Source organism: Ciconia boyciana, chromosome 10, assembly GCF_034638445.1.
Source record: "Ciconia boyciana chromosome 10, ASM3463844v1, whole genome shotgun sequence".
Classification (NCBI taxonomy): domain Eukaryota; kingdom Metazoa; phylum Chordata; class Aves; order Ciconiiformes; family Ciconiidae; genus Ciconia; species Ciconia boyciana.
In genome coordinates, this window is record NC_132943.1 from 11,236,693 (window position 1) to 11,261,806 (window position 25,114).

At 44.9% G+C, this 25,114-nt stretch overlaps 1 protein-coding gene across 1 annotated transcript; it reads right to left on the minus strand.

Annotated features, from left to right (window-relative positions):
- Positions 1–148: 148 nt before the first annotated feature.
- SCTR (secretin receptor) lies at positions 149–21,528 on the minus strand. The gene is given in 15 exon segments (XM_072874453.1): positions 149–325; positions 1,387–1,428; positions 1,612–1,750; positions 1,846–1,937; positions 4,674–4,743; positions 5,300–5,360; positions 5,452–5,605; positions 6,818–6,950; positions 7,927–8,024; positions 8,321–8,424; positions 12,392–12,502; positions 17,211–17,337; positions 21,301–21,402; positions 21,405–21,464; positions 21,466–21,528. Coding segments are annotated over 15 exon segments (1,533 nt in total).
- Positions 21,529–25,114: the final 3,586 nt, after the last annotated feature.

The following is a 25,114-nucleotide window of genomic DNA, read 5'->3' on the forward strand; positions in this document are numbered from 1 at the left end:
CACAGGATATAGATGAACAGGTGTGCTTCAAGAACCATTGATCTACAGCCAAATCCCGCTTTTGGATACATACACAAGACTCCCAGCACGGTCCATGGGACTTAACCATGTGTATCTGAGCATGGAGGTATCCTCCAGGTGTACAGTGTTAAAGCACGCTTGATCTTTGGAGGGTTGCTCTCCAGTGCTCTGGTGGGCTCGACCTCACCATCTGCATCTCTTGAGTTAAGCCACTTCCTCCATTACTTGCTGAGGTGCTGAGATGCTGACGCAAGTGTTTGCTTAAATGCCACTGCCTCCATTTTCTCTGAACTTCCAGCTGAACCTAGGTAGAAAGGTCACAAAATACTTAGTTCAGCTAGTTTATCTTGGAGCTCCGCATTGCGGAGAGCAGTATAATAGGAAAAGGAGAGCGGGTTACCTTTGCCAAGGTTTGGATTTATTTCTTTAACCCCCAGTTTAAGGGATTAGGGTAGGGCCTGTTTCTTGTCACTTCTAGTGATACTGTTGTTGCAGCCACACAATTTTCTGTTAACCTGTTTTTCTGTTTAATTGCAGGTGAAACTGTTCACAGCGTCTAGCTGGCCTTAGTAAGTGCTTGGTTTAGATTTTTCCAAGATTTTTATTTTAGTTATAAAAATGGAACATTTTCGCACTCTAAGGTAAAAAAATGCAGATTTTCTCTTCAAAACAACTTTTTCTGAACTCTGTTAACGGATCAGTCAAAGTATTTCAAACCCCTCCTTCATTTCAAAGTGACTTTTTCTTCCAAACTTAGGCACTAATATTTTTTCTTCCCTTCCTTTTTTTTTTCCTTTTTTTCCTGGAAAGGAAAGATTCCTTTCCAGGATCTCCCAGGTTTGGATAATGTTTCCCCCCACCTCTACCAGCAGCAGCATTTCAGAGTGCAAGTTCTAGCCCAGAAGCGTGGGAGTTATCATACGACTACAAAGGAAATGGTACCTCTTCCAAAAGCTTTACCTTATAAGAGTCCTAATAAACTTGGACTGGATACAGCTTTTGATAAATTCCCTCCCAAGGATCAAGCAAAGAAGTCAGCCATGGGATGACAGATAATAGCACCATACGTCAGAACCAGTTGATTGTCAGTGTGACTGTGTGCGGGATGGTACTCCCACCCTCCGTTCCCAGACAGTAATAATGCTATCTGATTTACAAAAGGGCTGCAATAGTTGAGAGGTGAAGTTTGCATCTAGCATACAATTACTTAGGCTTGCCAAGTCTAGGAGGTATTTAATGAGTGATGTTAGGTAGATGGGAAGAAAAGCCTCAGATAAAATGTGTAATTCATGGGAGAACGTATCCTTACTGATTCATGAGGCAGGCTTGAGCAATAAAAAAGGATGTTATATACACAAAACTCACCTCACTGTTAAGAAAACAATAAAGTACAGCCACAACAAAGCCCTGAAAGATAAAACCACCATGGTCACAAAATTAGAACTACAGTTTCAGCTTTTGAATGGGGATGAGGCATTTCAAGGGAAATCAGACAGCTTGGTTTTGCCATTGGGACTCTGCTCTATTGCAGAGTTATATGTTATACCTCTTTTTCTTATTTTAAAGATATAATAGCTTGTCAAATATTACCTGGAATGATCCAAGAGCCAACTCGAAAAACAGCTGAATTTCCATTGTGCCGCTGCTTGCGTCTTCAGGGAAAAAAGCGAAGATGATGTAGTGGACCCCAAAGAGAGGGATGAGGAGAAGTGTTGACTTTGCAAGTCTCCTGAGAACAAAAACAAAGGGGAAAGCCGGTGCAGAAGGAGCAAGAGGAGCTTGGGTGGGCTCACGTGGCATAAAGTCACAATGTAAGGAACATACTTGTATTGGTTGAAATCACTGCTCTGTCCTTCAGGTGACCTGAGCTTCCTCATCAAGATTCTTAAAATGTTGACAAAAAGAATGAAATTAATCTGAAAAAAACAAAAGGAAGGATGTGGAAAAAAAAACAAACAACAAAACCAAATGCCCAGTAACCACTTAATGTAACTGCCAGGTATCAGTAGAGCCAGTTTGGGGTGTTTTGGCTGAGCGGGCATTATGGAGGGGCTGGGGCTGGCCTGCCTGTGTCCCTGTCCCCATTCCAGTCCCTGTCACTGCCTCTCCAGCCTGCCCGGCCACCCTGGGCTCTGGTGCTGGCTGCTTTCCCCGCTGGTTTGCTGCGACTTTAGCTATGGGGACAATCAGGGCTTATTATCCAGGCAAATCACCAAAGAGGAGGGAGACCTGGTGCACTGGTAGGATCCCTTCTGAAGGCTGTGGGGTTCAGACAGCCTCTGTGCAGTCTGGCCGCACTTTGGATGCCAGCGAAGGGACAGCACTGGAGCTACCGCTTGCTAATTGGGACTGCAGATGCTGTTTGTTCCCTGCCAAAAGACACAGCATGGTTTGGGATGATGGAGGCAAAATGGTTAAAAGTGGGGATAGGAGAGAGTCGCCACTGAAGTTCTTCCTTTTGCATTTTCCCCCTCTCGAAGGGTGGATATCAGATAAAAATGCTGATCTGCTGCTCGGTTTGAGCGAAGGTGAAGCAATAGCTGTTTCTGCTCGTTTGACCCTCAGGCAAAGAGCAGGAGCAGCAGGGGAGGCAGAGCCGGCCCAAGCACCTCCTCGCTCCCACGGCATCAGGGAGCGACCTGGGCTTTATCCGACCTTTGCATCAGGGCTCCGGCAGCGCCCTGCCCCTCCTGCCCCCGGCACTGCCCTGCACCACGGCAGGCCCTTAGCCCTTCCCCATCGCGGCCGTGCCACCTTAAACAGCCGTGCATCCCCTTCGCGGTGGCTTGTACGTGCCTGTGGGTGTCGGAGCAGGGCTCTGAGGTGGTGGGTTTCCCTAGGAGAAGCAGGTCTACTGTAGATGGGATAGACCTAGGATGTCCCTGGGTTCCTGAAATTATTGGATGAAGAGGGAGCAACTGTGGCTGCGTGGTCTGGGCTGCTGAGGGTGTCTGGAGAGGGCTGGAAGTTTGGGGAGCTGGGGAGGGGTGAGGAAAGGAGCAGAGCTAGGAGGAGCTAGGGGTGGGGAACATAAGGAAAGACTGAAATATTTTGGGGCTGTTGGGGGGAAAAGGAGGTTCAGGTCTGAGGATTCTGGGGTTTTTAACCCATCAGGCCAGGCATGAGCCGTGTAGGCTGAACAGGACTTTTTGCTGATGAAAACTACTGGGAAAGGGGGATGGCGGGATTCCTGCTGGGAGGGATTGCCCGTGGGCAGCACAGCAATGAATGTTAGCCTAGGAGCACAAAGGAGTTTATCGGTGTTGATTTTCTGCCCTTTGAACTGCTAAGGGCTGTGTGCTGTGAGGAATAAAGTGATTAGATCTGAATTCTGAAGGACTGGCTGTTCGTTTGTCTGTGGCCATGGGCTGGAGAAAAGCCTCTTTTAGGTAAAGCGGCGGAGTCATTCATGCAGCTCCTGCCTTAAGTGGCGAAGCTAGATGTGATCGGGATTCTGAGGAAACTTGGAAGAGGATAGTGGGTGGCCCTCAAAAGATAAATTAAGATTGTGCTTTTCACCTTGCAGAATGCCTGCGCCTTGTTGGCATTTAAGTATTGCTGGGTGGCTCCTGGAGCATAAAGGTTGATTCATTAAGAAAAATAAATGCTGTGGCCTCATTAGGTTGATCATGAATCACTTATGTGGTCTTCTGCTTGTCTTGTGGGGGTGAAGGATTGTTCAGTGGTAAATGGGAGCAGAACTTTAACCCACCATCTCTGCTGCTTGGGTTTCCAAGAGAGCATGCGAGTGTTGTAGTTTGTGTTTTGCAAACATAATGGCCCCTACTGGCAACACAAAAACTTCAACCAACTCCCGGGTTTTCACTTGGAGTGTCAGCAGGTTACTTGAGAGTAACTAGCAGCTTGACTGTTTCTGTACTAGGGTTTCAGTTTGATCATTGCAGAGCGGTCTGCCTCAGAACATCTCAGTTGCGCAGAACAACTACCCCAAGAAGCAGCTCCAGCCCCTTGGTACCTAAGGCTCTGAAGGTGAGCACCAGCAAATGCTCAAACCATAGGTATTAGTATTATTTGGTATTATACAGTACCAAACTGTACTTTACATCACTACTGCCTTGTAATGGGCAGGTTCACACTGAGTTTCAATGCCTATGCCTTATTTCAGTGAGCAATACCATAATAGTATAATTGCAGTCCACTAACATATGGTGCGTGCAGTCTGTGAGCTGCTTTCATTGCTGAAAACAAAAGCTAATGGTCATGTAAGGCAAGTTGGTTTTGGCTTTGCTGAGAGGGGCATTGACCGGGAGACACAAAGGCGATTGTACTGAAATGTACAGCCACTTCGTTTCTCCTCCGGAGCCTTCCTTGAAACAGTCCAAAACAAGCTTCCACAAGCCAGCCAAGTTCATATGAAATCAACAGGATGTGGAAACCTGATCTCCTTCAGGCTCTTGCTTCTTGGGAGGACGCTCTAGCTTTCCTTGTGAACTTAGCCTCAGGGCATTAGTTACTGACTAAATCCTGCTGAGCAGAAGTTGCTTAAGCAGTAATTCATGTGTCACACCAGTTCAGGCAAATGTCTAAGATCAGTTCATTAACACACTTCTAAAGCATGTTGAGTAGATCATCTCTGACTTCACAATATTTGAAAATACAGTTTGAATCTGCTTGTCCCAGAAAAGACTTACGAAAATAGACAAAACTACAGGGCCTCTAATGATCCACCAGGTATTGGCATTACTGTTAACGTCCCAACACCTGTAAAAATAGAAGAGAAGGTGCAGTCAGTTATCAAAACACTGGTGTCTTTTCAAAGGGGTTTAGTCTGTTTTGCACTTTAGTTAGGCCACTATTCCCTTCTCCTACAAAATTAATTTCCTGTTCTCACTTAGCTGCGCAACATTTCTGACAGAAAACTGTCCACCTGCACAGGACAAAAGTACATCCTGCCCTTAAAGTACAACCACTGTGCAAAGTTTTGGAAGGGAGAAGAGAAAGGAACAAAGTTTCACCAATCAGAAAGTCAAATACAGATGCTGAAAACATCGTGGGCTGAATTCATACTTGAAGGCTACCTCCTACCCTTGAAAATGCTTACATGGAATTTGAGGCTCTTTCTCAGGTTGCTCAGCTGGACATCTACTCCCGCCACGCTAGGATCCAGGCTCGCACCACAGCAGGGTGATGGTTGGTTTGCTTGGCTGTCAGTAGTTAGGAATGAGCAGGAAGCGGGACCCTGTGGAGCAGCCTGCAGGGGGGCTGCAAGCTCCCCCCCCCCCCGGCATGCCACCTTCCCCCCCTCCACGCAACTTACCCGATATTTTCATGGAGTTGCCTAGCAGTCGCCCATGCAGCCACAAACACAGTTGGGGCACCTGCAATTGGAAAAGCTAGTTACTGCTCCGCAAGTCCATCCCAAAGGCAAAACAAACCCACAGTTACTCTTACTGAAAGGAGAACCAGTACCCCATCCGAGGGCGATGAACCGCCAGAGGAACTTCCTTTCCGAGAAGAAAGAAATAACCAGGAGAGTGTGGAGGTACAGTCCCTCCACAAGGAGCCAGCTGTAGTTAGACATGATGCAATACTGAAAGAAGACCATGGTGAGCTTGCACCCAGCCTGAAGAAAGAGAGGATAATTAGCTTCTGCCTAGGTTTGTATCTACCTTCTAACAGAGAGAGAGCTGTAAATAAATCTTGACAAATAGAGATTTTATAGCAATTAGGGGACTAAATGGGTGGCTTTGAGACAGGCGTTCACATGACAAGAAAGCAGGACTGGCACTTGTAAATGCCTTAATCAACTGCCTCACTAGCAAGAACAAAATGTGTCATGGACACATGGGTTTGGGCTACTGTCTCACCTAGAGGAGTTTCATTATTACTACCTTATTAGTATCAGTAGCACTAATATCACCTTAGAGAAGCACATCAATGTATTTGTCAGCCTTTTTTTCCCAAGGAAAAGGGTTGATAAAGACAAGTTAAAATTTGCTCAAAATGTTCTTATTCAGCAACAAAAATCCAGCAAAACTGGGGGGTAAAACAAAAAAAAAAGCTTTTGTTTGTTTGTTTCCCTCCCTAACACTTATCTTTTGATTTAAAGCATTGAACATTGCCTCCAGTGCCATCCCCTCCCTGCTCCCCCCCCACCCTCAGTTTTCAAGACATTTTGCTGACAATAAAAAGGAAAAAACAATTCAAAATTTGGGGGGTTCCTATTCCAGGCTTTCTGGGTGCAAACCCATATCTTGCTATCAGGTCTCACACTGTAGTATAAGTCAGCAGTATTTAAAGTGTTCTTGTACTTTTCCTGCCAGCCCCATCTACCAGGATCTGAAATCCATGTAAGAATCTCCCTGGTGGTGTATCCTGCGTTCACAGCCTGAGACACCCGTGTTTAGGCATTTCTGGGTCAATGTGCTGAACTCCTGCTGTTTTCTGTGGCCATCTAATGAATGCAATCAAGATGATGAATGCAGGTACCTACTTCAGACTGACCTGGATACCCTCTGCTCCAATACTTGTAAGAGATCTATAGCCAGGAGGAACCACACCTGGGTTTCTGTGTGTATGCTCCAGCCTGGGCTGCTTTTGTGACCTCATGCCACTGTCACCCATGCAGAGTCCCCCCAGATGGGGAAATCTCAGCCAGGAACAACCAACACACAGGACTGAGTGATGGAGAAGGGACAGGGCATACCTTTCCTCTCCCATAACCCCTCATGCTGAATGGAAAGCTGAGACAGAGATTTCCTTCCCGCACACTAACTGCTGCTGGGATCCTGCTGGGAAACAGAGGCGTAGAGCAAGCTGGAAGGCAGAGGGTTACCGTGTATGCTCCGCAGTAATTCATGTCTTCAGAGGAAAACAAAACGGCATCCTTGATGAAGTTGGATGAGGCTCGCAAAATGAACGATGTGAAGAGATGCATGTGGATGTAGTTCCTTGTACAGCGGAGTCTTCTGTTACAAAAAGAGAGAGAGATCCTGTGAAGTTACATTCCTAGCCAATGTGGGTAGCTTGTGGCTGTAAACAGCAGGTTTCAATCCTTATTAATGCTAAACTGACAAATTAAGAATGCTGGTTTTCTGTCTGAAAGGAAGACTAATGCATTTCCCAAGAGGGATATCCTAGAGAGGACCTTAAAAAGCTAAAGTCGCATCTGCTCCACTCAGGTACTAAAACAAGCTGAACGTTGCCAGAGGAATCACGATTTCACGCCAATATGCTTGATCTAGCCTCACTCCCTCCTTTCTGGAGTAACATGAGCCCAAGGTGTTTATCCACACCTGGGTGGATTTATTTGGTTTGCCTGCACAGCGCACTTGTGCCTGGCTTGTTTTCTGTGTTAAATCTCCACATAATCTGGGTCTGGAGGCCATGCAGCCTGATGATGAGTTTGCAAAGTAGTTGGGGTTCCTTCTGCCCGGAGGTGCCACCCTGACTCTTATTGTAAGGGAAATTCATTTCACTGAATAAGCAGCAAAGTACAAATTCCAGGTTATAAGGATGCGTGAAGATAAGCTGACTGTCAGATCATTGCTGTAAACCTGAAACACCTTCCCAGAAGTCAGTGCAGTGGCACTTAGAGCAAAGTTTTAGCCACAGTCTCAAGTGGAAAAAAGAACAGCAGGGGGAAAGACACTCTGCCCGAGGGACGCTGAAGTCATGGGAATACCTCAGTAGGAGGTGGTGCGAACACCAGTCCACAAAATACATCCAGCTACATTTTGGAAAGGACAGGAGAGCAGAATATGAGGAGCAGCCCTGACATTTTATGGGAGACAAGACTCAGACATCATTTTTGTCACTGATTTTGTCACAGTTTTGTGAAATACTCCAATTTTTAACTTGTCCTGAAAGCCAACAGAAGGATCTGTGTCAGCTGAGATGACCAGAAGTCCTGGCCAAACACAAACCAGAGATGCTTTTCCTCACCTAAAAGAGACCAGGACCGCTAAGGCTATCGTCAGCGTCACGAGGGAGGTGCAGTATCCAATGGTGTACATGGTCTTCAGAGTCATGAAATAGGAACGCTGCAGTGGAACATATATTCACATCTTTACCTTTGACTGTCTGGTAGAAATCAGCCCATACCAAGAGAAAGGTGTCTCCTCCTACTTAACAAATAAATTTTCTTATAAAATCAGCTACTGAAGTTTTACCCTGAGCAACCCATTCTGATCATGTGGAGGAAGCATTTATGTTGAAAAACACCTGTAACAATAACCCCACCTGAGTTAAATCACAACATAATTCAGTCTCTCCTTAATGTGTTCCTCCCCCAGGGCCCCAAAGCAGCAGATCTGTGGTCAGGGGCACTCAGACTCACTCTCGCCTCATTTGTTGTGTCATTGACATTGTAGCCACAAGCGATATCAGGTCTTGGATATGGGTCTGACCAACCCTCGCTCGTACAGTTTCGGTAGACAAAACCTGTGTGGTAACAACAAAAAAAGACAAAACCAGGTGTCATCATTTCCAATCGTATCTTTGTTCTCCTCAGGGGTCAGTCACCAACGTGTACGCTTGCTCCAAGACCAAAGAGAGTATTTTCCCCCAGGCAGTGCACTCTGCATAGCTGGAGGTGAAATACAGCTGAGCTAATTATGTTGATACTTGCCCAGAGTATTGTGTGGGTCATAATATTGTTTGCCCACTCAGGGATGACTGTGATGGATGTGTTTTTATTAACTGCAACATAAATAATACTGTTCGGTACATCTGGTGTTTCTTGGCCAGTATTCCAAGATCAGCAAACACATGACTTGCTCAATCACAGATTCATACTCCATGCAAACCTGATACTTTCCTGAATGCTCCCACCTCCTCACTGTGGTTTGTCATGGTCTGAAGAGAACACAAAACTTTAGATGGTCACAGATTTTTGGTGAGATTTAAATGAAAACTAAAAGGCTTGTCCCCACAGCCAGGTCTGGGCATTGTCTTACACTGTTGATTCCCTTGCTCACTTGCAAATTAAAGGCTAGAATGGGATTCCCCTCACTTAAGTTAGCCTTCTGAAAGCTAAATGCTTGAGTCCAACCGCATCCCTCATGGCTGTCTTTCCAGTCAGTGGAGAAGAAGAGGCATTTGCAGAATTCATCTAATTCAGACAGGTATCTGCAGAGGGCAGTTTGTCTGACCCGCTTCTGCTGGGCCACCTGACTTTTAGACTTCTAAAGCTGAGTGAGATGGATCCCCTGCAAGTTGCACATGGTTGAATAGGACAGGTTTAAACGTGTCCATATTCATGTTTGGCACTAAAGTGCAAGTGGGAAGTCATGCCCTACACACCTTAAAATCTCATTGAAAGAAAATGACCCTAGCAGGCATGTAGGTTTTGCACTGAAGAGAAAATAAACTTTTACAAAGAAGTAAAATCACTGCCCGCAGTCCTAATCTCATTAATCTGTCAGGTAGGAGCCACACTTTAGAAACATGGAGTGAAATCCTGGCTTTGCTGCAGTAATGGCAATACTAGCAAGGACTTAGAGAGGGCCTGAAATCAGCAGCCCTTCTTAGTAGAAGCCTTGCCAGAAGGCACCATAAAAGTCTATTTTTGCCCACACATTTAGCCATAGGGACTCTAGGGCATCCAGTTCCTGCAAAACATCCCCACAGTGCTGAGGGAATGGAGGGAGATGCATATGCAGCAGTGTTTGGCACTGGTTTATCCTGTTTGGAGCCCTGCTGGGACTGTCAGGACAGAGTCAGGGCTGCTGCTACCTCTGGGCTAATTCTGGTGACCTGAGGGGATGTCTGCACTTGGTTTGAACTCACCTCTGTAAAACTGCAAGGCACAGCAAACATGCTGAGATCTCCAGTGGGAAGAGCTCTGGGTGTGTCAGTATCAGACTATTATTCTGATGCTTTTAAGTTCCAGCTTAGCATCTTTGGAAGGGCTAGGCTTGCTTTTAAAGCCAGATTTTCTATACCCTGCTGCATTGCAGCAACAACAGGAGAGAAACAGCTCTCCCAAACAGTTCTCCCCAGCCTGCTTTGACACCCACCAAGGGAGTGGTATGGTGCCAAATTCTCTACTTCAGCTTCAATTATTAAGACACATGTACTTAACTCAGAACAGAGTGTTGTGCTTGTAAACATGCCTGTAACTGTTTTTTGCCTGAGGATGTCAAAGTAGATCAGACAAGAAGAGGTGAAGTTCTGTGTTGGTGTGTGCATGCGATTGTGGTATATGCAAAGCATGGGAGATTATGCAGGGCATATTATATTGATGGACGTAAGCACAATTTCAACAATGCTAGTTGCTTATAGGTGACACACACACTGGGGAAACTGCAGCATGCCCTGCTCGGAGTAGAGTCAGGGTCTGCAGTCTCTCTAACGATCAGTGCTTCGTTGTTTACTGCTGCCTTGCAGGATTTTGGAGTTGCCTAGGCAAGGGGGAACACTGGCTAAAGGGATGGCTATGGAACTGGGGCCATTCGATGTGGCCTTCTCCTCTGCCTCTGAATCCCCACAGTCATCACACCTTTCCTCATTTCTTGCCTGAGACAGTGTGCAGGTCTGCATGTGAACCTCAGTTATGTTGCTTGGTTCCAGATCATTTTGTTTCTTTGTTCTGTTATGTGGGAAGGGGCCAGACAGCCTGGGCTGCAAATGCAAGTCTAGATGTCAGCACAAAGCTCAACAGCACAGAGACCAGGGTTTGGTCAGAGCTCAGAGCTATCTGTGTCCCTTAACGTATGGGTCTTTGGCATTTGTGGCTGCCCATCTGCTTTGTAAGTGGTGAGGAGAGAAAACTTTTGCTTTTTTTTCAAGCAAACAGATCTTTGTTTTTCTTTTGCAAAATTGCTTCAAACAGGGCAACAACTGTAGCAGTGATTAAATGCATGAGTCACAAGCCAACCACAGTATAAAATCAGAGGAGAATGTGGCTATGAGAATGAGAAAAAACTATTGCTGACTTTGACCCAAAATGCCAGATGCAGAGACCAAAATAAGATGCAAATGCCAACGGACCATGTCTTGGGTTTCTGTTTTGAACACCGTCACTCTGATTATTGCTTATCAGAAGTGGTTCAGGTCTCAGCTTCTCGACAAGGAGGGCAACTAAAGTTTAAAGCTGTTAGACTATCTTCAAGATAATGCAATGCACATTTGAGATGTAATTATGACCTTTGGATGTACGAATTCCTGTTTTCCTCCCCGGTGCAAGGGCCAGAGGCAGGGAGCGGTTCCCTCTAGTGGCTGTACCAGCAGGGATTTCATTTAATACATTTAAAGGCCGGTATCAGTTATGCTAAAGATTCGTGAGTGCATGCTGGACAGATGATTTCCTCAGCGATATGTGTCTTTGTGTAGTTTATCCTCTGTCTTTAAACCAGATTATAGGATTCAATGGGCAGCTACTGTTTGTGTGTACAGAAAGTAGCACGGTATTTATTTTAATCTGAATGGCTCATGTCTGATTTTATTTAAAGAGCACTGAGTGCTTCTCCTCTGACTTATCTAATCTTTATTAGACAATCTAATACTTTGTCTCCTGTTCCTCCCTCCATAAAATGAATCTGTCTGCTTTTCTGTAAGTACTGGACCTCATTAATCCATGTCCTAAAACTGAAGAATGCAAAACCCTCTTCTGATTTGAATCATTAACTTGCTAAAGAGAAATGTAAGCACATTTCTTGGGCATCGCTGAAAAGTAGAACTGAATAGAAAGAAGGCAGAAACTACTTAATGGCTTGTGATTACTGTAGTATACTGAGAATAAATTTCACTTCATTTCCAGCTTAGAAATCCCAGAGAAAGGACAACAAACGCTGCTTGAGCTTATCTCTTTTTGAGTAAGTCGTTTGGTGAGCCATGAAACCTAAGTTCCCATGAGTTTGTGCCACTTGTGTAGAGCCTATCACAGCCAAAGGATGAACCCCCAGTACAGATTTTCTCTTGATGGAGGCAAAAAAGGATCTTTTCCCCCTGCCTGGCTGGCTGTTTTGCCAAAACTTGTATGAATGTAATGCTGTGTGAAGTTTTGTCCCCGTCAAGTTCAGATGAGATCGGCCACTGGCTCTAAGAGTTATTAGAAGGGAAAGATGGACAGAAATACATAAACACAGAGCCTGAGTGGAGAAAATTATTTCCTTTAAGAAACAATGCTAAAAAACTGCTTTTCAGGATAGCATTTTCTTCCTGCATTTTTCTCCACCTGGCTAAGAAAAATAAACACTTAAAACATCTTGCTTCTTTAACTCCAAGCTTTCCCACGTTTAGCTTACGGTTGGAAATAGAGCTGCTAAGTGATCATCAGTCTTTAAAAGCAGGGACACAATTTCACTTAAAGTTCAGACCTGACAGTGGCATCTTTGTAAATAACACATTTAAAAATAAAATAACAATAAAAATCACCTGGGCAAGAAAAGCATATTTTTAGTGTTACCTTTTTTCCCAGTCAGCATCTGGAAGAATTCAGGGCAGTGAGCGTTGACAGTCTCTCCCACTGCGGATGAAGGCCAGCAGCTCATGTTATCCCACATTCCAGCACATCTGCCTGGGGGGGCAACAACGAAACACCATGCAGCATCTCCCAGTGACAAAACACCATGAAACTTCTCCCAACAACGAAACACTATGAAACATCTCCAAGCAATGAAACACCATGCAATGTCTCCCAAGGACCAAGGCCGCTACAGGAACAAAGATGCTCAGTACTCTGAAAAGCAAGCTGGATGAGACAGAGCAAGTCCTGCTGTGACCTGTGGAGACCTGGACAGGACAGAACAGGTTCTGCTTGCTTCAAACCAGCCCCAGCAAGCTCCAGGCCTGTCCCATTCTGGTCCTTGACTCCACTGGTCTCTACTAGCCAGACAAAGAGCAACTTGGGCCATTGTGAACTTTCTATCAGGCCCTTGGCTACCCATCTGTCTTCTGGTAACTATTGAATGGCCCTGGAAAGATGAAGGAAACCAGATGTGATTTTTTTAGCTCACTTTTCAGTCTTTCTAAAGCTTCCACTTTGAGTCACCCTGTTTTCCTTACATAATCCTTTTGTAAACAGAAAAAGATACAACTTGACTAGGAGTTTAAACTGGGGAAAGGGCAGAGGGGAACAGTATCAATGTCATCCTTGTACGACCATAAATACTCCTCCGCTTCTTCATTTCTTTCATTATGCCAGGACTGTGCTGGAGTGAATAACACCAACGGACCACTTGCTAGGCTTGGCTACGGGTCTCAATGGCTTTTCTGCTGCAGGAGAGCAAAACTTCGCCAAGCTCTGCCAGTCCCTGGGCCTGTAAAGGGAAGATTGTCACATTTACAGGCCAAGGCAAAATGTGGGTTCACACCAATATGCTGGCACAATCTGCCCGTACTGTTGTTCTTTCCGAGGCCAGGCCTCTGACAGTGTGACCTGCCTGTTGGAGGACCCGTCTCAGAGCAGCCATTGAACCTGGAGTCCCGCTGGGCTCTCTGCAGGCATGAGCCCCTGGCTCAGTTGCCCTCCCTGCACCTTCTGCCACCTGAGGCCTCCATCACCTGCAGGGACTGACCAACACTGCCCAGATTCACCCCATTTCCCTCAGTTAGGTGCAGGGGCTGCTTATTTTAAGGCTGGGCTTGTCATGGTCTCCTCTTACAGTCAGGGTGTGAGGGAGGCTTTTCCAGCTGCACCCTCTGGGAAAGATGTTCCTGTGTTGCCTTCTGGCAGGGCTGGTAGAGATGCATCAGAGAGCTGATGGTCAATGGAGCACAGCATGACGGTGATCTCAACTTAGACATCTTGCTTAGGTGCTAGAAGTTGGCATGGATTAATTTTGGCCTGCAGTGAAGAGTGTTAATAGAGAAGACCTACAGTTGATGCCCCTTGTGCTACAGAGAAACTGCAATCCCGGTCTTTCTTATTTTGCTCTTCTCCAGACATAGGCTGAAATCATTCAGGCTGGTTCCCTTTTGCCTCTGCTCACTGTCATTGGTTTTAGCAAAGCCTTCTCTGTGGGTTTTGTAACATGACAGGCCATAAAGAGGACACTGGAGCATGCCAGGACCACCCTATGCCTGGCGGGTCCTGGCGTGTGTCGAATGCCCTGCACGCTCACTGAAAGCAGAGGAGAGGAAGTGCTGAGTGCTCTCTTCAAACGCTTCGTGCTTTATAAGGCCAGCCTCCATTACCCTGACAAAAATATTTACATTTCTAGAAACATATTGATTTCCTCCTGCACAGTCCTAGTGCCTGGAAATACAGAGCTTTTCACAGACAAGGCACCTCAGCTCTGGTGTCCTCGCTGTGCCAATGTTTATAGGACTTGGTAACCATTTACTTCAAAGCAATAGTTTAATGGCAAATGAAACATCACCTTGGGTGATATTTATGCCTAGCCATGCTGCATTGTTTCGGTTATCGAACCTTCATGCCAACACCACTGGCATAAAGCCCCCAAATCAGACTCGTTGCACAGAAAAACCTGGCCAAATTATGATGTTGGGATGGTCTCTTCCCAGGAGGAGAAAGCAAAAACCAGCTGAGCCATTCCTCCTGCAGGTGGGCTTCTTGCCATTCCTCATGGAGCAAAGCCAGTGCCACCCACCCCTACCTAAAGAGCCTCCTGTGTGGAGGCAGAGCACAGCAGCACCTCCCTGACATCCCTGTGCTCTTTGGGACATCCCTCAAGTAGCAAATAAAGCATTCCCCTAGCAGCAATACACGGCGTCAGCACGACCAGAGGTCCCAGACCTCCAGCAGCTTCCCTCCCCTGCTCCCTGCACCTGAGAGAGTTATCCCATTTTTGCTTATGCACAAAAAAGAGCATAACCATGACTTGGGTTACATTAATATAACACTTCTCCCTCCTCCAAGCTAACGGTATCACAAGGGCAGAGTCCCTTTTTCCATATACTGCAGGAAGATAAGAAACACTTACTGCTCAGGTACTTTGTGCCTGATTCACCTGCAACTCATCCTGTGTGTTTGTGCCATTTTCACAGAGATGTGAGCACCACAGCAGAGATGGCACTGTGGAAGCTTGTCCCCTGCTTTGCCCTTCTTCCTGCCTGCACCAGTCAAAGCTTCTGGGGTAGGTGCAGGAATGATGGGGTACGGAAGGTGATCTACACCCTGCAAAGCCGCCTTTCTCTCTCCCTGTGTGACCCACCAAGGACATGCACTGAATCCCCAGAGCTTTGTTTTTCTCTTCTTCAAACTGAAGTCCCTGTATGGGATTTTCTGCACACGGACTCAGACATGCAGATAGTCAAAGACCAGAGATACTTTCAGATGCATTGTTTCCCAGAATAAAGGCATTACTCCATAATTTACCAAGGTAACAAACCCTCCTTGAGTAAAGACCAGTAGAATAAAATTCCTGGGCTCTCTCTTTGGGAACCATTACTTGCGGAAAGATGTGCATCTTACCCCTGTTTATTCTTCTGGGGTTTCACTGCCAGAAGAAGGTGTGTTTGCAGAGTTACAGAGACAGAGAGGGGCTTAGTCACTCTGGCCACTTTCATCTTAAAGCTTTCTGCTACGTGGGTAGCCCTGAGCCCACGGCAGTATGCCTTGTTTGATCTGACTTGTAGTGTTAAAAGAGCAATTTTGACAGCCATTGGAAATGCTTTCTCAAAGATTTAACACAATCCTATACTTTTAACTTCTCTCTCTGTAGATTTGGGGAGAGGAGCACAGAGGGTAGAATTATCCTGTTTAAAAATTTCCAGTAACAAAAGGCCTCGAGGGAATTTTTAAGATTTGGATCCAACTTAAAACTGGATTAAGTCTCTGCTGAGGAGCTACTATTTGACTGAGATAAAATGAGACCATCTCTAAAACGGTACTGCCTGCTAATGCTAGTGCTGGTCCACACCTGCACGGTCCTGTGAAGTTTAACTTGTTGGCATCTTCAGAGCTCTGGTGCAGAGGAAATGCAGAGCTCAACATTAGAGCCATGTCACAGGATCAAAGCAGAAAAATAGATAGGTTGTCAAACCACCCTCCTCTTTGGTGAAAGGCACTGGGGAAGGAAACAAACAATACTGACTTATTCATATCATCTAACTTCTTATATGTAATGGGACAGATCTGTATTCTGGAGTATCTGGCAACCTGCCATGAAGTACCCTGTCACTGCTACATGGGCATAATGCCCTGAAGTTGTGCTCACACCCATCAGTCTGCAAGGCTCACAGGGATAAAACAAAGAGAGAAAAATGCTAGGCATCCTAGGAAACCAAGCAGTAGACCTTCCCTCTGAGTCCTGCCTTTGAGTCAGGTCATCCTGAAACAGTTCTGTGTCTCTAAGACTCTCTGCTAGAGAGGAAGGCTTTGAAAATAAGAAAAAGCCTCAACTGTTGCTCCACACAGTAGCTTATCTCTGGCCAGGACACCCTGCACACTGCACATCTCACAGGAGCTCCTTCACTTTCCACACTGGTGAGGACCCTGCCTTGTGATGGTCCACAAAAATTACCCAGAAAACAGTTCAGTCTGCGAGATGCTGTGAATGACACAAACCCATCCTTAGTGGCGATGGCTGGTCATGCACAAAAACTAGTCACATCTGTTGCCTCCATCCAACGTACTCTGCGAGATGCTGACCCAGCTGCTGCCTGGGGGAGCTAACACTCAGTTCATAGGCAAGCTTCAATAATTGCTTGCAGTTATCTCTCTGAGACCCCTTGCACATGAATGCACTTGTTCAGCTGTGAAAGGAAATCTGTCTACATGATGAGGACTCAGTACCACAAGACCTTCCCAGGCCAAAAAACTCCTTTATATGATGATAAATCCTCTCTGAAATGCAAGAGCTTTGTTACGTGACAGTAAGTTAGAGCAAGGAGGAAGCAACGAGGACCTGCAGGCCATGTGATTTAAATGTTGACTGCTGGTATTCATTGATTTTTAAGGCAAATATTTGAAGTAAATTTGCACTTACTGGGCTGACTTTATAAAAATATCCTTGTCCAAGATTAGAAGAATTCTAAGTCCTCTGCAATTTGCAAGACTTTGTTGCTGATGTGCTCCCTGGTTGTGAGGACTGCAGTTGAGCAGATGAGTTTGAAAGCTCCTATGACTCTTGCTGTCACAGTATGGTCAAAATCCCACTCTCGGAGCCTTATAACAGATCTTACCTGGTTTTCTGCTCCTAAATGAGAGATGCATACAAGGTCCATGCCTCCTATGGGAAGGAATGTGGGGGCATCTGATTTTGAGGCCACCCAGCTCACTTGAGAGCACTTTTTATTTTGCACATTCATTCAGCCTTTACCTGAGCTCAGGAGCAGATTGTTTTTGGCCGTTCTGTTCTTCGCCTCCAGGGAGAGAGTCTCAGCACAGTTTTCTTCCTCCTTTTTCAAGACACTCAGGAGGTCACAGACAGGTGGGACAGCTCTGATCTGCAAATTTTAAAAGCAGTGGAATCACTTTTCCTCTTAAAACTTACATCCCCTCCACAGGATTTACCCTTCTTATGCTCACATTCCCCATGCAACCCTATCAACTGATTGTGGGCAATATTTCCTTGAAATACAGTCCATTTCCTTGAAATACAGTCAATTTTCCTAATTAAGTCTGCTTTTTTATAGTAGCAGCAGGCAAGCACAGACGGAGCTTCTGCCTTCTCCCTTTTGCTGACATTACTGTTATTGAGAAAAATGAATGTGTTATTCTGCTAAATTAAGTACATGAGCGGGATGTTCTTCCAAAAGACTGCAGAAACATCCAGGGCACTGCTGGACTCTCCTAGAGCAACAGATAATTAATCACTCGCCCCTGGCAGCATTAAACTGTAGACCTGGCAGGTCATTTTCCTGGGCATAAGTGATCCAAATATGTCCACTGGTTGCAGACCACCCAAGCCTGTTTCACTGCTACTGATCAGGAAGCTGCAGGAGCCAACCTGAAAGCAGAATCTCACCCAGATTTTTGCGAGAACCTGGACCGTAATTTGTCCTATGGTCATTTTCTCACCTTCTCATCTTGCCCCATCCTCCTTTCTCACAAAGCAGTGTGGAAATGTTAGTCTTAACTCAATCCTGATGTAGCAATTAAATGTGCAGTTTATGTTATATGTAGCGGGACCAAAATGTATGTACAAAACAGCTATTTGGTACAGACCATTAAAATGGCATGTATTAAAAATTATTGCAAACTGATTTGCAGGACAAGGTCCCAGTTGTTATGTCTTGCAGTAAAAAAGTACTTTTACCATTTCTATTGTTCTACAATTTCTATTTTTGACAATAAAAATACTGAATATAAGCGGGTTCCCATTATAACAAATTAGATAATTCCTCCCTCATGAAGAAAACTAAAAATCTTTATAAATTCCCACTATGGAACTTATATGTACATATATATACACGCATATGTATATACACACACATACTTAAAAGATTAAAAGCAAGTCATCAGGGTGTATTATTTGAAAAGTATCAGATAGATAGAATTTTTTTACGTACTTTGTGCAGGGAAAGTTAACCTGGCAGCATATTACTACTCAACCTAATCAATCCTGTGGCATTGCTGATCACTTTCAGATTAGATTTAGGAAAGAGAATGATCACTGAAAACCTTGTAATGAGAACCAATACTTTTCCACAATTAAATTTTAGCTTAACAGATATCAGAGACTATATTCCCACTCATTTTGGCTGAAGTATTCTGGGTATTGTATTTCTGAACAAAGTTTGATCTTTTCAGCAGTGTATCATGCCTCATCTAATTGGTCTGCTGTGTTTACCTTCAGCATTTTTCTCCCTTGTCTTTGTGCGTTATGAAACAAATAAACTAAAAACCATTTGGTTTTGCATAATGTAATGAATTTTCTGGAATCACACATGCAAAGAATTCAGATGAAATAAACTATCCTCTGATGCTAGGATTTAAATGCATTTTTAACCAATGTAATATTTGAAAAAATGAGATTTTAAAAATCCATTTAATCTTTGAAAAAATAGAAATGTCTGACTGGAGTAACATGTCTAAAGAAATGTAATCGCATTTAGTAGTTTCAGTTGTCAGCTGAGGACTGAATTTGATAATTTCTAAATATTGACAGATTTTTTAAACGTGCATTATTTATCACTCTCTATTGTTATCTATTTGATTACCAAATGTAAAGCAATTTAGTACATTTTCAGAGTTCACAAGTACAAATGTGACAGTTAAGACCTACAACATACTTCTGCTGTAGTCTGTCTGTCCAAAAGTTGCCTTGAAAATACATTAAAAAACAATATTAGTGCTGAGCATTCGGAGCAACCAACAGAACCAGTCTGGTTTGCATGTGGGTCATTCAAGATGATACTGAACATACGTAAAAATAAATGCTAGCAATCATGTTAGTAACGATCTCAAAAACGGGAAAATTGTTCACCTTAAAAAAGGCTATACATCTTGTGGGCACTGTTTCCTTTTAAGAAATGTAGGTCCTAAGAAAGCTTTTGTTCGAGAAAGAGATTCAAAGACTATGTTATTTCTTTACAGCTAGAATGAGGCCGCATGCTTTTAGCATATTCAGCTATGAAGATCACCCTGATGATCTGCTAGAGCATTATTTTCTTACATAAAAATGTGTTGCTCAAGCAGGAATATGGTGTAGTTAATGCCTTACAATTACTGTTTTACCCTGCCAAGTGATGTCTACCCTACTCTTCTGATCAGATACTGCTGTCTGGTAATAGACATGTGGGTAACCAGATTTTAAACCCAGAGAAAGCAGAGAGCCTCCAGGTGCTGTTTTAAAGACCTTGTTTTCCACAAACGCCGTCCCTCGGTCAGTCTTTGCCAACGCTGGCATCTGACGGGGCAGGCTGGGCGCGAGCAGGGCCATCGCAGGTCTGGTGTGACTGTTTGCTGAGCGACGCAAAATCCCATTTCCCGTGCCATGGCCAGATAACCCCACTCCACTACCGGCTGTGCTCAGCCTCGCTCATGTTTACCATCCATAACTGGGAGCAAACAGTCTGTCCCCGTGCCTTGAAATCGAGGAGGAAAATGAGCTCCTCTACATGCGGTTTCTTCATCTCTTCCTAAACAGTTCACTGAAACGGCTCCCAGCTCACAGGCTGTCAGATTTTGATGAGGGGGCAAGACATCCTCATATTATGTTTAAAGTAAATATAAGGTACCAAAACCATTCCAAACAGAAATGGCTGTGATAACTAGATGTCCAGAATGGACAGAAAGCTGCAGTTTGTGATATTGATAGCAACAGCCAACTACAATTTTAACCTGTGAAATGAATGGATCTAAACACTATTTAATATAAATAATATTTGCAGCCAGAGAATTCATAGCCATTTAATTTGAAAGTAAGTGGGTTTAGTCTAATTAGAGGATTTAAAGGAGAACAAAAGATGCCTGGCAAAATCAAAATAGGTATTTTGAAGGATTAGAAAGAGAACAAGTGGAAGGAGGTGTTCTCAGCGGCACCCTGAGCAATGACATCTATTTACAGAGTCCTTTAGGTAATACCTAAAAATAAGAAAACAAAATGACAAGAAAACCATCACAGTCACTATTTTTATTGTAGAAGATGATCAAAAGGCAAAAAAGTTTGCAGATTGCATTCACTCTGCCATTAAAATGTCTAGGCAGAGCTTGGGTTTTCTGAGTTTGAACCAAATCCCCTGCTGGGACAAATAGATTGATTTTTCCATTAGTTGCAATGAAACAGTGATTTTTTACATTTGCTGAGAGTTTGATCTTTTCCCAACTTCTCACACCCAAGCTGGACATATTTCAGTCTTGGTTTTATATGCTTTCAAAATATGAATAAGCTGAGCAGTACCTGGAGATCACAGCCCAGGTTCAGCTGTCCTTCCCAACCGGTCTGAGTACCCAGAGCTCAGCAGTGACAATCTGCCACATAAATTCCCAGTAAAGTGATAAAGCTAAAAGAAAGAAACCAAACTTTGTGGGTCAAACATCACTTTGTATTCCTTCAGTCTGAGTCAAGGGAGGCTTTGGTAGTGGTGGGCATTCCCCCTTAGGGGATTGCTTGCTGGTATAAATCAGCAAAGCTTCTCTAAATGGCATCAGATCTTTTCTCCTTCATCACAGGACCTGCTATGTTTACCAAAGCAGGTTAGTAACACTGCTGTCTTTATATAGATGGGGAAACTGAGGCATGCCACTGTCTTTATATAGGTGGGGAAACTGAGGCATCCAGCATCTAGCCATCTGGCCACTGTCAATTAGTGCAGGAAGCAGCAGAAGCAAGAATAAAATAAAAAAAAATCCCAGCTTCTACACAGACCTTTTTAAACAAAGACACCACGACTTCATGCAATAGAGGTGCACTTAGACAACATGTGATTCCATGCAATTGGGAATAAATAGCTCTGAGCACCTACCAGGATGGTTGAAATCCAGAAGATGATCACCCAGATGGTCCACATAGTCAATCACAGGCTGTTTCCTTCATCCCTCGCGCACCAGAGGTCACCAGGCTGTCTGTATGCTCTCCAGTGTGGCTCTTAGCTCCTTTCACTTCATCCCTTTCCCTCCTCGCTTTTTTTCCTTCCTGGCTTTGACCATCCTTAGCCAATGTTTCTCTCCAGCTGCTGAGCCCTAGAGAGCATCAGCAATGACAGGACCCCCCCATCCACCGTCCAAGCTCTCCTCCTCCTCTGCAGAAGCCTTCTGTCCCAAGAATAACAGCACCTCTGTTGAGCATGTTCCTACTATCGTCTGCCTCCCTTCCTGGCTATTATTCACTGTTATCGACGGGCGTCGCTGGGGAATGATCATTCCTCATGCTCCCATGATAATGGACCAAGCAGGACCCCTGTGTAAGATGTCAGCCTCACAATGGCAGAGGTAATCAATCAAGGGGAAACACAGCCCTGGAATAAGAGCCCTGCTGAGAAACAAGGTTGGAGGAATGTGATTCAGGCTGCCTGCACTGCTTCTGCTCCCGACAGCTCTGCACATGCCTCCCGCAGCGAGCACACATCCCTGAGAGCCAGAAATCAGGAGGCTGGCAGAGCCTGCTGCAGGAGAGCCGGCTACCCGCGCCTCCCACCCAGCCCAGGCGAGCACAGTTCCTGGAGCTGAAGACAAACTCGAGTCTTGGGTAGGCACCAGAGGAAGGGCAGACAGGGGATCTTGTCTTCCTACCCCTTCCAAAGAGGACTCTAAACGCTCCCCGGACCTCACCCACTCATCCAACATCCAGAGAAACAGCCAGTCTGCATTTCGTCCCGATGCTATAGGTTGTAAGGTGTCATCGCGTTTGGATCCCTGTGGTACCTTGTGGTGGGATGTAGATTTGAGCCATCCTGGGTTCCCCATAGGCAGTTCCTCAGCAGTCCCTTCCCTGGCAGCAAAGCGCTCTTTGTTTTCCCAGGTTTTGTTTCTGCGGCAAAACTATTGTAAAGGGGCTGTGTGCTTACCCTAGGTGTGGGCTCCCAGCTGCCAAGGCAGGCACTCCAAACCCGTGCTTGCCAAGTTTGCTTGTAGCACAACAATTAATACGGCCTCAAAAAAGAGCCAAAGTTTGCACTGTGCACTAGTGCCCTTTCTCAAAGTACTGCAGTCCTCAGCTTGGTAAAGTGTCTTGAAACATCTTTTACCATCTTTTCCAATTTACTATCGCCCGTCACCCCAGACAGGTCAAATGTGATGAGGCGCTGCCCAAAACTCAGGGTCTGCTCTCCAATCTACTGAGGGTGTGCTTCCAGATCTACCAGTAAAGTCAGTGACTATGGCCATAAAACATCTGGCTCGTTACCTGTGCACTGAAAATCCCAACTATTGCATTGAGCAAGTCACCAGCTGAGCAGCACAATGAAGGAATCCAGGTTTCCTAGTGAGTATTGCCCTTTCCCATGCCCACTCTGACCACAGTAACTCCAGCTCATCTCTATATGTGCTCCTTAGGACAGCTGAATTGCAATGCTCCCTGTTTCCCTACACACCACCGTCATCTCTCCCCGCATCCCCAGAGCAGGAGTCAGGCAAGCAGCAGTATCTGCTCTGCCTCCATGCTACGTCTGTCCTGCCCAGCTGCCTGGTTTGCATGTGCTGACTGCCCAGCTGCCACACTTACACAGCGTTGTTTCCTCTGCAAAGGGCAAATGTTTCAGTCTTCCTTGCCCCTGTCCACACTAAACTTGTAGTAACTTTAATTTCTTGAAGAGCTCTGCTTTCCCACAGAGTTCAGTTGAAATTGGTCAAAGGGTTAAACAAATCGTTAAAAGGGGCTCTGACAGGCAGCCAGACAATGTCATTACAGTAGTCTGAAGAAACCGCATTGGCAATGCTGCATCATCTAGGTGGGGTGCCAAGTCATTCTCTCTCGTCCTTTGGCTCAGGGAATATTTTATTATTCCATTCATATTGTAACAGCTTCCCCTGAAAGGCACTGCTCTTGCTCGCGTTTGTGAAATCGAGGGAGCTTTGCTCTTGAACGTACTCCTGGATGTGGGGCATTTTCTGAAACAGGCAATGGTTGTCCAGGAGTTTCAGAGAGATGATGTTGGATTTAAACACGAATGGTGTGAATGAAAAGCCTAAGATTTTGTGACACTCTCATTATATTCATGTGCAGGCTGAGCATCTGAAAGAAGCTGGATGCAAAATAAAACCTGGAAAATTCTCACCTGTGCAAACCATTGCTTGACTCGCAGCAGAGCAGATGTCAGTACAGCGGGACAGACACCACGGGCTGGGAGACGTAAGAGCAGCAGCAGACTGCAGAGACTTATTAATAAGAATTCACATATCCTGAAACAAGGTGTTTGTTTAATTAAACAATGTAGCGTTGCACTTGGCTGCGTGCATCAACCTTCGTTCCTACTCAGTATATTCATTTCAAATTTGTCACAGCTGCAATTTCTTTCGTCAGCAATCTAAACCAGAAATGAAACATCAGAATTTGTTTATGCAATCTTGAAAGACTTTTAATTGTAACTTTAGTAGTAAATAAAAGAAATTACTTTGCTTTGTATTACTCTGATGGTAGGATTGTTTACTTATCAAACACTAACCAACTTTGATATTCAATATTTATTTATTAATACTTAAAATTTCCATTAGTGCTTCAGTATAATAACTCATTTTTCTCCCTCCTTTGCTAAATAATTAAATTGTTTGCAATGCCTCGTTACAGCTTGACAATCATGCCACGCATTTTTCATCTGATATTTGTAATATAGAGAAAAAACTGAGGTGAGAATCACCTATTTAAATCCTAGTTCACAATCTTTATTTATACTAGCCATCCCAAGGAAATCTGCAGATTCGTTGGCTGATAATCCCCTCTTTTCACCTACCTTTTCCACTGATTTGCTACCTCTCAGGAAACCTTACAGAGTGCTTTTCCAGAGGTGCATCATATTCAGGTCCTCTGATGTGGAAGCAGAGATGGATTCTGGTTTACGCTCAACTGCCACTGTCCAAAGAGATAGATGTACATGCGAATTGTGTTTCTGTGGGAGGAAAAATATGTTAACATGCTATTTGCTGTACTATGTTCCCACAGCCTTTTTCTTGGAAACAGGAACAAAAACCCGGCAAACCCATAGACCTAAACAAGTTCACCATGGGACACTGTGATTAAGCTCTGGAGCTGGCAAGTCTACTTCCAGTGCCAAACCGTGCCACACAAAAACCGTAGCATTTTGCAGAGACATCTCCCCTTGCCCCAGGGAGCCAGTTTGGGCAGCTCAGCCCCTTGCAAGGGCTCTCCAGCAGATCCATTCTGCAAGAGAAAATAATTTCAACCATTTCCCCAGCTTGTCAGGTGGAAAATAAACCATCTGCCTTAGTCTGTTTACTCAGCTGCGGTGAATGGATAGTTTGGAAAAGCACTAGCTTGCTTTCTCCCGCGATGTTTGAACTGTTCAAAGCTCCACCAAAGGCAGATAGCTGCACACATGGAGCTATGAGGAGGAAGAGGTGCACGCACCCAGGAAAGGAAGGCTGAGACAGGAGGTTTGGCAGGCAGGAGATGTTTTAGGTACCTCTCTGAGAGGTTATGTGTCTTTAGAGTGATAGAGCACGCTGGGGCACATACAGAGGTGAGGTGAGGACCAGCTCCGACAGAAACCATGCTGTGAAATGGTGGGGTAGTGAGCTGCTGGAGTTCACAGCAAGCTGGTGTAGAAGCTGATCTTGAACCTTCTAAACCCAGCTTGAATGTCATCACTGGGCATCTCTCCCCAG